The 12,070-nt window shown below is 40.1% G+C and overlaps 1 protein-coding gene and 1 pseudogene across 6 annotated transcripts in view; one reads left to right on the top strand and one right to left on the bottom strand.

The window, feature by feature from the left end:
- Positions 1 to 2,107: 2,107 nt before the first annotated feature.
- On the bottom strand, positions 2,108 to 5,602 carry LOC124980196 (UDP-glucuronosyltransferase 1A8-like; annotated as a pseudogene).
- A 78-nt stretch (positions 5,603 to 5,680) lies between these two features.
- Positions 5,681 to 12,070, top strand: part of Usp40 (ubiquitin specific peptidase 40) — an 80,210-nt gene continuing 73,820 nt past the window's right edge. For 3 of the 6 annotated variants that reach the window (XR_007107828.1, XM_047546360.1, XM_047546355.1), the window contains exons 1-4: positions 5,681 to 5,791; positions 6,871 to 7,088; positions 9,679 to 9,746; positions 10,288 to 10,401. Coding sequence is in view for 3 of the 6 variants with exons in the window: in XM_047546360.1 (XP_047402316.1) it covers positions 6,890 to 7,088; positions 9,679 to 9,746; positions 10,288 to 10,401 (381 nt within the window). In the remaining 3 variants the exon portion in view is untranslated. Of the gene's footprint in view, positions 5,792 to 6,870; positions 7,089 to 9,678; positions 9,747 to 10,287; positions 10,402 to 12,070 lie in introns of those variants that run through there. The other 3 variants (XM_047546359.1, XM_047546358.1, XM_047546357.1) reach the window with 2 other exon arrangements.

The following is a 12,070-nucleotide window of genomic DNA, read 5'->3' as shown; positions in this document are numbered from 1 at the left end:
GATGGGACTCTGTTACAAAGTGTATTTAGCAGGCCAGAAGCCAGAACCACACATAAAAATGCATAGATCATCCCTAAGAATATACTAGAAAATATATGAAATGTTCCACCAGGAATTCACCACTATGCATTTGCCAAGAACATTTCTTTTGTATTTATCAAGATTTCTTCTGTTGCACGTCACTGAATACCCATGTCAAGTGCCTAGACCAGTAATACACTCACATATTTCAATAAAAGGAAAATAAGTGATGAAAACACCAGCAGAGGGAATGACTTGCATATGCTATTACCCACCAAATCAAGCTTAAAACTAAGGAAATAGAGGTTTATAACTAGATAGTAAATAAATGCACAAAAGCTGTCCTTTAACTACCAATAACCAGTTTAAAACAAATAAAACTTGCCCTGTGCACAAATAATAAAATGCCTAGAAATAAATTTTAAGAAGGAAGATAAAATGATTACATAAATCAAATGAACATTTTGCTGATGGACATTTTAAAACCAGTAGAGTAAAGGAACAGTGACCAGGAGGAGGAAGGGAGGGAGGAAAGGAAACAAATAGGGAAATGAAACTGACTAATTTTGTGACAACCATGTGTAAATATGTAACAAGTCCCACAGTTATATAGTTATATGAACCAGTAAAAAAAAATCACCTCAGAAATAAATTCACCCTAGGCAGGTTCTGATATAAGCCAATTCAAGGAAATTAATTTGTGTAAATGCATACAATTCTTCCGGATGATTAGACCACACAGATTTTGAGAAAATAACTAAATGTAAACACCTAATTGTAGCTACAAAAACAAACAGACAAAAAAAAACCCTGGAATGTGTAAAAGGGAATACATCTTCCTGTAAAGGAAGAAAAAACAAAAAAAGTGCCAATCTTTCAATGAAAACATTGAATTTCATATTAACACCAATGGTTTGTTTTTATTTTGTGGACCTCAACAAAACAATCTAACCCTTTATGAAGCAGCATATATAATGTCATCACCAAGAACATTCAGATAAACAGACAGTGAGACATACGTATTTAAGTTTACCACAGACCAACTCACTCAGTACACGGTAGTGCCTCATAAGTAGGTAAGTCAATGGGGCAAAACTGAGAGTGCCGAGCACAAAAAATAAAAACATATATACATACTGCAGTTCAGTGCAATGGATGAAGAAAGGAATTAGGACCAAAAGATTTTGGGACATCAGACGATACTTGCAGGAAACTAATAAAATTAGATGCTTGAACTCTATACTTAAAGGACTCTTTGCAAAAGAAAAAAGGTAGCTACACAGGAAGAGTTGACAAAAATGAAACATGATGTGGAAAACTGTTTCCACATCTCAGGTCAGGAAAGACATACACAAGTTCAGATCCAGAAACTCTTAAAGAAAACCTTTACCACTTTAAGGCCACAAAATTGAAAATCCTACACCATAAAAGATGAAGAACAGCTCCTGAAAATTTATTCACAGCACATATTAAAAAGCTGTGTCAATATCCAAATAGACGACTGGAGAAACTAGTTATAAAAGACAGAAGCTATAAGAAAAATGGCTAACAAATGTGAATTTGAAATTCCCAAGAGAAGAAATGCAAATGCCCAACATATCTGTGGAAACAGGAAGCAAAAACCAAAGCAGTTACACTCAATATGTTGCACAGAAAATCGACAAAACTTACAAGTTGCCACACCTGGACCTGGAGAACGTATGTAAAAGCTACAGCTCTCATACACGGCTGATCGAAGAGGGCCGGTGCTCAAGACCCTGCAGGCTGTTTAAACGTAACAGGAGCACAGCATCTGACCAGCAGCTCTACTCCAAGGACACTCCCAGGGTACAATGAAAACAGCAAGAATATGGAAACATGGGAGTGGGGAGAAAACATTTCAGAATGGTCACTGTAGTCTTGTTCAAAGAGGCAAAAAGCACAGTTTCAATATCTATCACTATTGGTTGGTTCAAAAGAAAATGGCATTTAAAGCTTTCAATGCCATTAGCTGAATGAAAATGTTGACTTTATAAGTACTGGACTGTGAACATGTCTGCAATACATTGGCGAGTGACATGTAAAGAACTCATGTACACTTCATTAATAGATATTATTTAATAAAACAGGTGCAAAGTTTGCAGTAGATGCATGAATACAAATACAGTAATTTCAAAACAGGAAAAAATACAGACAAAACTGCTCAGAACACTTTCCTCTAGGATTGGCAAAAGTGAAAGGTTCACAACCTAATGTGTTTCTCAGGGTTCTTCTGAAGCACTACTAGAAACGGAGCTTAGAAATGACATATATTCCATTACTGCTATGCACATCAATATCAACGAGGCCAGCTTTTATAAAATTTGCTAACCCACGGTTAAGGAACAGGCACAAAACAATTGTTAACCCAGGAAGAAATTCCAGATGCAATGAATGCAAATAACAAGTCACAGCTCAGTAAGGAATCTTTCTTAACGCCCAAAGCCAGTTTTCCTCTGTGTGCCAAAGGAGACACAACGTACCTTGGGCAGTGGCTTCCCCTGATGGCAGTTGATTCCACCAATGAAGATCATGTTGAGCATCACAGGTCTGGGATAGTCCAAAACAAAGTCAGTTCGTAGTAACCAAATGGATACTTGGCTGGAGAGATCATATGGTGTGACAGGAGTTTGGAGAACTTCAGAGGCAATTTCCAAGGCAGTTTTGAAAAAATGGGGGCAAAATAAAAGCTCCCCCAATCGGTTTATATGGTTCTCTACTCTCTTCTTGGAAGTCATGGTACCTGAAACCTTCATGAAATGTCTGGGAACATAAGAGAGAGGACTGGGACACTGAGCACCTTCTTCAAGATAATGGCAGAACACTCCCCTGGTGAAGACCACGGATGGAAGTGAAAAGTATTTGGCAACAACTAAGCCACACACATCAAAAGGATCCAGAAACACTGCATGCAAAAGAGCTCTTCTTTAAGAAGTCCACTAATTTCTTGTCATTAAACAAACTCCTACACCTTGAAAAAGTGATGTTAAAAAATCCTTTAGATGAATCCATTGCTAGATCATACATACCTTCTTCCAGAGATTTCCACTGAGTGTCAGCAAAAACCTTGAACTCATGATCCAAGTCCTCCAGAGTGTAAGAAGTTGAGTAAGTCTTTACTGTAAAATTGGATGCCTTCCCCAGTTGCCAACTCACCTCTGGCATGACAGCAACTACCTCGTGCCCTCTGTGGATGAGATTCTCCACAATCAAGCGCATGCTCTACCAGGGGCTTCCATCCATAGGCACCACCAGCAGCTTGCCTGCCTGGGCAAAGTCAGCAACAGAGACACAGACAGAGGAAGGCAGGCAGGCAAAAGAGCAGGAGCCATGGGACAGGTGAGCAACAATCCAGTTTCCTGGATTCAATGTTCAGAGAATACAGTAGGCTAAAGAAGTGCAGGCACTTAAATACCACAGCAGTGGGTGTGAATTCATAAATTTGTGAAAATATACCCATGTCAATGATTTCCTCAGAAGAGTCTTGATTAATGAATAACATCCATTGACCTACCTGCTTGTATGTTTTCCAGGGTTAGGATAGCTTATGATCTTTGCCTTGAAGCAGCAGCATGCCCTCAAACACAATGTGACTTTAGTAACAGGATGATTAAGCAACAAAATGGGACTTGGTCATCTAGAAGGATGAAAAGGCAAACCTCAAGAAAGATTGCAGTTTTGAATTTGCCCAAAAGTAAAACCAGAACTTAATCTTCAGAGCACTGAAGACTCTGCTCAGAATGAAATGGGAGGACCAGCTTCAAAGGAACACCTGGAAGGCCCTTATCCTGACCTGCTCCCTGGCAATGAAACTGTGGTTCATGACAGAGTGTGACATGGATGTGCACTGCTGCTGTCTCTTCAATTTTCAGCAGGATTCATGCTCCATTTCCAACCCTTCTGAGGCTCTGAGATGCTGCAACAGGATTGAGAGTTCACTCCATGGATCATGCCTGGGATTTCATCCAGCATGGCTGCCATCTGTGGCAACTCGCTTTCTCTTGATACCTCCAGAACAGTGGTATCACCCAGTCAGTATTTGCTGAGCACATGATGCCATGTCCTAGCCAGAGATTGAGACCTGTGCTGTGGGCCATAACCTGTGGGCCCTCCTTCAGGGCTCCATGTGCTTCTCTCCCACACTCTACTGAGCACTCCATGTGCTCAGAGGGCATGTATTCTTCATGTTCCCACCCTCCTTCCACAGGACCCACACTATGGGGAAAAATACAGAGAAATACACAGGACAGAGAAAACACACAGAGAACTCACACGAGGACATTTTCTTGCTTTGGACTCTATTGCACTGGGTGGTTTACATACCTTTTCAGGTGAGCAGTATAATGCTATAACTATAATGCACCAATTTAAAAATGTGGGAAAAGAAAAAAGGAAATTCTGGAACATTCTACAAAAGGGATAAACCTTGAAAATATGGTACATAAATCAGCCAGTCACAAAAGACCAATATGATATGGCTCAACTTATATAAGTTATCCACAAGTCATGTTTGTAAAATTGCAGAGTGGAATGCTGGTTTTCAGTGGCTGGGAAGAGGAGGGAATGTGGAGTTACTGTTTAATAGGTGCATAGTTTCAGTGTGGGAAAATGACAATTTTGGAGATGGATGGAGGTGGATGGTATGAAGTACACTCCTACTACTGCAGCAGACTTTTAACATGGGCAAGAAGGCAAATTCTATCTGATATATATTTTACCAGAATCAAAAATAACAGTTTTTAAAAAGAAAATCAAGGTTATACACTCTATAAATAATCCAAAAAAGTAAACCATGGAATCAGCTCAATAGGCACAAAAGAACTGTTTATAAAAACCAAAATGCATTAGTAATAAAAGCTCTCCGCAAACTAGGAAAAGAAATTAACTAATCAAAGGGCATCTTAGAAAAGCCCACAGCTGACATCACATTCAATGGCAAATGAATGAATTCTTTACTGTTCAGATGAGACTTGAGTCCAGGATGGATGCTCTGACCACTTTGGTCCATCCTTGTTTTGGAGGTGTAACCCAGAGCGCTTAAACACAAGAAAGAAACAAATCACATTCAGATCTGAAAGTAATAGTAAAATTGTCTCATTCCCAGATAGCGTGACCATCAATGTTGAAATTCCAACATAAACTACAAAAATCTCCTAGAATAAGTAAACTTAGCATAATTTCAAAATACAAAAATCAATACTCCAAAATAAGTTATACTCTATGTTTGTATAATACATCAAATACACTCTACTGTTATGTATATCTAGAAAGAACAAATTAAAAGTACTCAAAAATCTACTTTAGGGGGTTTGGGGGTAAAAAATCTACTTTAGGGGGTTTGGGGGTGGGCGTATAGCTCAGTTGTAAAGTGCTTACCCAGCATGCCCTGGTTCAAGGACAGGAAAAAAAAAATCAATTCCAGAAGTGGAGTCTAGAAACAGCTCACAGAAAGTGCTCAGTGGGAAAAAGGAGAACATTGTGAGTGTTTTTTACTTTTAGTGCACTCTCACGTACATTACTTACAATTCGTGAAGACGAAATAAACACTGAGGAAGGTACAAAGTTTCAGGGGCACCCTGGGAGGCGCGGCGCGCGGGGCACCCTGGGAGGCGCGGCGCGCGCGGCACCCTGGGAGGCGCGGCGCGTGCTGATACCTGCGTTTTCGGAGACCCGCCCTCGCCAACATGGCAGCTTCCACCTGGGGCGCGTCAAGTCCTTTCAAGTTTTGGCTGGGGTGGGGGTCTGTGCATTAGGCAGTAAGTGGAACCAGCGCCCGGGGATCCCGGGAGGGACGTGGGAAGCTAGCGATGGTGTGGCGGCGCGGCCTGACTAGGGCGAGCGGAGAGCGGCCCGGGCCTGCCTGGGGACGCGGCGCGCTCCTGGATGGAGTTGGTGGTTGCGGGCCAGTGTCCCGTGCAGGGCTGGAGGGTAGGAGGGCCCGAACCTCGGCCGTGGAGTGCGGGAGTCGGGAATCCAGACTTTGACCTCCCGGCCAGACTCTCGAGTTCCACTTCTGTGCTTTTTTCCTGAGGAATGAGTTGAAAAGGATAATTGCACTTCGGGGCTTCCTGTCACTTGGAAACTGCTGGGCGCTTTGTATTTCTCGCCACCAAGTGACCCTCTGCCACAGTCGGTGTACAGTTAGGCGCAGGTCACCTGGGTCCCCAGGGCTCATGTTCCTCTCGGCGAAGTGCACCGGAGGACCTCAAGAGTGCATCACGTCAGTGGCAGCCTTCCTTCCCCCAGAGACCTCCTCCCTACTCTCCAGTTTGGGGACAGTATTCTAAACTGCTATAAAAATGATTAATCTGATCCATTTTGTCATTTAAATATGCTCTGGTACAAAGTCCTGAGGAGCGCGAGACGCAGAGATTTTATAAGCAATCGATGGTCCCAAGGCCCCTGCCACTTGTCAGAACCTAGGAGTGACCACCTCACTGGGGGGACTAGGTTTGGTGATGGGCTTTCATTTCACTTGGTGATGCAAATAGGCCGTTTTGAAAGTAGCCTTCATTTATTGTGGGCCCAACTGTGTGTACTAAGTGCCTTTCTCCTATTATGTCATGTGTTTCAATGACCCCTATAGGACATACTGGTATCACATTTTACCTATAAAACAGGCTAAATAACTTGCCAGCGGTCACACAAGTTAGTTAGGATGCTGGCATGCATGAAAACAAAATTCAGATTTTGCTGTTTCCAAAACAAAAACTACATATTTTCAAAAGAACAGTAACAAAATGGACAACCTAAGTGTAAGGTGGGAAGATCTGGGGAAAGCTTATTTTTTAAAATAAAAGCATTTGTATAACATGTCATTTCTTTTTAAAGGATAGTATTTGGTTTCACAATGTTTGGGGACCTATTTGAAGAGGATTATTCCAGTGTGTCAAATAATCAGTATGGAAAAGGGAAGAAATTAAAGACTAAAGCTTTGGAGCCACCTGCTCCTAGAGAATTCACCAATTTAAGTGGAATCAGAAATCAGGGTGGAACATGTTACCTCAATTCCCTTCTGCAGACTCTTCATTTCACACCTGAATTCAGAGGTATGCTATGTTACATACATTTGAATAGTAATATGTGCCATCCACTTTACATGTAATTAATTATACAAAATCACAAATAGACAAAGGGTCTTAAAGATGTATTCCACATTATGTTTATTATGGCAGATATAAGACGAATGGGTGTTACACTCTGCAGAGAAATGTGATGCTTAAATTACTGTGAATATATTCTGTGTGAATATAGTGTTTAATCACAAAATTAAAAATAAGACAATATATTTTCTTCCTATAATTTAAAGTATACAACATAAAGACAATTCTGTCACTAGTAGCAGAATTCATTATTGTTATTTATATTTTGAGTTGAAAACTTTCTCCAAAGTAGCAAACACTTAATCCAGGTTTACTGTACAATTATATTCTGACGTTTAGAGTGGGAAGGAATATCACATTATTTATACACATTCACGGTTGTTTGTCTGCATTTCTGAAATCCAGAAAGCTCTGACCCTGATCTGATCTGACTTGAATTTGTTTACCCTCAGAACCTGACCCAGTGTGAAGCTATTCAGATTCGTTACTTATCTCACTTGGGTGAATACTCAGATATTTATTGCAGGAATACTAATCTGCTTGATTAATGAACACTGTGTACCCCCGACCCTGCTGGGAATGAAAAGTAATATACATAACACTTCCTTCAGATGCCTAAATTTTAGAAATTCTGAATTCCAAAGATCCAAGGATCTTAGTGCATGGGATTAGCTATATTAAAAAGGGAATTTATTGTGAGGATAAAAGGACTCTCCCAGAAATCAACTCTGAATTCACTGGACCCCTGATTTCTTGCCCCTCTGTCTCTACATGTTTGCAGCTTCCTCCACATGACTCTTAGCATCTATGTTCCTTTGCTTCCAGAATGAGCATTGTTTTGCTGTCATGTGGCTCTAATTTGGACATCCCCAGTTGTCACTTGACTTCGTAGCTCTGTTCTCCACAGGGTCTCCATATTGTGAGAATAGACAACATTAATCATCATAGATCTGAGTGCTGTGTCCCCCTTCCCACCACCACCCAGTTTATTGAATCTTAAAGATGTCTTCTGCTTCTAAGCTTAGAAAGACTTCCTTCTCCATAGATTCAGTAAATATTACCATTGTCTCCTTCCCAAGACTGTTTTAATGGATTAAATTGCATGTAGGATTTAAGAGTGGTACCTCTCGTCCTTGACCCCATTTCCATAAAAATATCTCCCTGCTGCAGACAGTAATTCCACTCTTAGAAATTTTCAGCATTAATAACCAGATTCCTAAGAGGGATAAAACTTTTCCATGTTCTAATGTGGTTCAAGTTAAAGGGCAACTTGAAGTAGAAAAGTAACTACAAGGAGAGGCTGAGGAGGAAGTCTAGGGGATGAAACAGGTCTTAAAGAGTCCCAGAAGGTAGGAGTAGGGTGGAGAGTCACAGGTCAGCTTCCTCTTGGCTGGCCAGGCACATGGTTGATATCATTGTGTGGCATGTACACTCCTATACAGCTTAGTGTGATTCTGATATAGACAAGGCGGGGGTTGTGATTTGGAAACAATAAGGACTACAGAGCACTGGAGGAGAAGACTTAAAATTTTTGGAACAGTGTTTTAAGGAGTAAGGCTACATCAGGTTCCATTGTCCTCCTGGTACACTCTCCCACAAGAGTGTAGTGAGAGAGGATCATAAAAGTCCTTGTATGGTTTTGTGCTGTAACCTGTAGATTTGTAGTTCTTTTTTGCCCAGTCCCGCTACTAGTGAGGAATATAACTTTTACCACAGTAATTGCTAGAGCAGCCGGGTTTTTAGTAGAGACACACCCACCCCCTCCTAATCTCCCTGGAATGTAGCCAAGTTTCTCTGAAGGAATTTCTGCCAGTTTGTATAGAGACTTCTTGGGCTGGGGATATAGCTCAGTTGGTTGAGTGCTTGCCTCGCAAGCACAAGGCCCTGGGTTCAAATCCCCAGTACCACAAAAAAAAAAAAAAAAGAGACTTCTCAAAAAATTCAGGTATTTCCCCATTGGGTCATCGATTTACATGTTGGATTATAAAAAAAATTTCTGGAGACTGGCCAGGGCCTGCCAGCTTCTTTTTCTAGGTAGGATCACTGCTACCATCTACCATGAGGTTATTAACCTCAACATGGAAAAGATGTTTTCACATCAGAGAAAGGAAGGGCGCAATTTCCAGGTAAAAGATGGTCCCACCTATGAAAGGCCCACTGGCAGGCCTACATGTGAAAATACACACTTACAACATTTGTATGTTTCTCAAGGTTCCTCCTGGCTTTTGGGTCCTACTGCCATAGGCAATGGGAAGCAGTCAAAGAGTTAATGTGACTGTTAATAGTTTCCTGGGTAGAAATGAATTTTTTTTTTTTTTTATGGCTCTCCCATTGTGAAACCTTATCATGTCACTTTATTTTCTTAGAGTTGGTGGTTAAAAACATTACAATAAAACAAAATGTGTAGATTAAGGATGTAAACATTGTAACAGTCATATTTCTGAATCTTTAACTTTACCTTATGGTAGTCTTAGCTTTCTAAACATTTTTCTAAAATGAAATTTGATTCTACTTTTTTTTTTTTTTTTTTTTTAAGAAGCTTTATTTTCTCTTGGTCCAGAAGAACTTGGTTCTTTAGAGGATAAGGATAAACCTGATGCAAAGGTAATAAATCCAATTTACTGGGGTGTTTTGGAGTATTGAGGAAATGTTTCTTAAGGAATTAAGTTCCTTGTTCACAGAAAGCAGTTATTTTATTTATTACCAAATATGGTCTTTATTTTCATAAAGTGACCTATATTCTATTAGCAGTGAAATTTTCCTTCCAAACAAGATTTACCTTTCCAGACATAATGCTGCTGTTGCTTTATAAACATACATGAGTGAGAGATGTGTGCCTAGAAAGTTCCTACATTCATCTTTTGAAATATATCTGTTCCGGAGATATTTATCAGTCTGTGGTCACTTGGATGGATTATTAGGGCCTGTGTGTGTTTTAATATTTACCTGAACTATATTGAGGTAGAAAACTCCAGATAACACGACTTTTTGAATTGAATTAGAATTTCCAAATAACTGAATTTTAATTAAGTCTCCCTTTAAAGTGAGTAATTTATGAACTTTCTCCTGAATGAACAAAGAAATGAAGAACCCTCACCTGGCACTTGAAAGAGTTCATTCCGAAATGCATTTGTTTCTCACCCAGGTTCGAATCATACCTTTGCAGTTGCAGCGCTTGTTTGCTCAACTTCTGCTCTTAGACCAGGAAGCTGCATCCACGGTGGAGCTCACCAACAGCTTCGGGTGGACCAGCGATGAGGTATGAAGAGCCCTGAGGAAGTTCTCAGCAGTAGAGGGAAAAAAGCAATGCTGGTGTGTCATGTTATTTGACTTCTTTTAGTTTTGTCTTAGAGTCTCAGTACGTTCATATGTTTCCTTCTCACAATAAGTAATTATAAGTACAAGTATATTTTTAGATACTTGCTGTGTGCAGGTTTAATGACTGGCTATGGTTTGAGGTTGGGGAGAACGTTGTGAATACAGAAGTACAGGAGCTAAGAATCTGGTGGAGGCACAACATTTATTTCATAGAAATCACTTACCCATTATGTGGCCAACTGCTCATTACCTTTTTGATATTTGACTAACAGTAGTAGATAAATGGTGAGTAAACGTTCTAAATTCTGTCTTTGTGGTGTACTTTGTATGTGAATCCAGATCTAATGGGAACTTTTGCTTCCGTCAGAGCAGTTCTCGGCAGGTTTTCTCATGTTCCCTGTTCTGGCTTGCCCCTGACTGTCTTTCTTCCTATATCCTATTGTGAAGCTTCCTCTCAGATTTTAGTTGAGTCCCTAAGCAATATTCTACTACACACTAATGCTAATCGTTTGTCAGCAATAAGTAAAGGTGCTTGCCATCAATATCAGTGAGTTGTTAGCTATTCAAATTCAAGCAAATTTTTACTGAATAGATGTATTGCTGCAAAGACGAGTGTGGGAGACAGTCCAGCTTTAAAGAGGCAGGGATAGGAACTGTTATGTTGCCTTCCACAATTAGCTCTGAAGTGACTGGGAACACTCCTGACCTAGGTGACACCACATTGTCATCCAAGAGGTAGGACATGGACTTTGAAGGGAAGTGGTGTGATAATACATTCCCTAAATAAGTGTGTTAAATTTGAGGTATAGGGCTGCTGCCTCGAATTAATTCCTTTTTCCTTCCCTTTTAAAAAAATAACCCATTTCATTGAGCTATACATGCCATAAAATTCACTCTTTCAAAGAGTGCAATTCATTGTTTTTTAGTATTTTCACAGAGTTGTATGACCATCACTACCATCAATTTTAGAAACATTTTTACCAGCCAAAAAAGAGACTCCATACCCATTTGCAGTCCCTCCCCGTCACCCTCTTCCCCCAGCCCCTGGCAGCCACTAGTCTATTTTTCTGTCATGGATTCATAGGAATGGAATTGTGCAATATGTGACCTTTTGTAACTGGCTTGTTTCAGTTAAAATGATGTTCTCAAGTGTATTTGTCTAGTGCTCATGTTCATTCCTTCTTACTGTCAAATGTTGTTCTGTTGGGTGGATATTACACATTGTGTTTTATGATGTAGTCCTCAGTCAATGGATTTCCCTTTGTTTTTGATAGTGAGCATCTGCTAAGTTATTGGCTTCATACTTCTTAAAGCCATGAAAACCTTTTCTATTTTATTTTTTCTAAGTAAAATTTTTAAAGAAACCCTGTAGGCCTGGACTAATGGTAGGAGAGGGTTCCAATGCACCTTTGCCAAATGAAGGATTATTCAAAAACTGAGCCTGAAAACTGCTACAAGTTTTTTCTTCCCTTTCAGGCAGTGATAGAGGACAGATTTATATCTTTGGGTGTCTTTTACTTGAAAAGACAAAAAGAAGATCCTTAACCCTACCAGCTTCCATCTCCTTCATCTGCCACTGGTCATGTGAAACTTGTTTTTCTATTGTCCTT

Source organism: Sciurus carolinensis, chromosome 3 (assembly GCF_902686445.1).
Source record: "Sciurus carolinensis chromosome 3, mSciCar1.2, whole genome shotgun sequence".
NCBI classification, from domain to species: Eukaryota; Metazoa; Chordata; class Mammalia; order Rodentia; family Sciuridae; genus Sciurus; species Sciurus carolinensis.
This window is presented reverse-complemented; position numbering and strand designations above follow the sequence as displayed.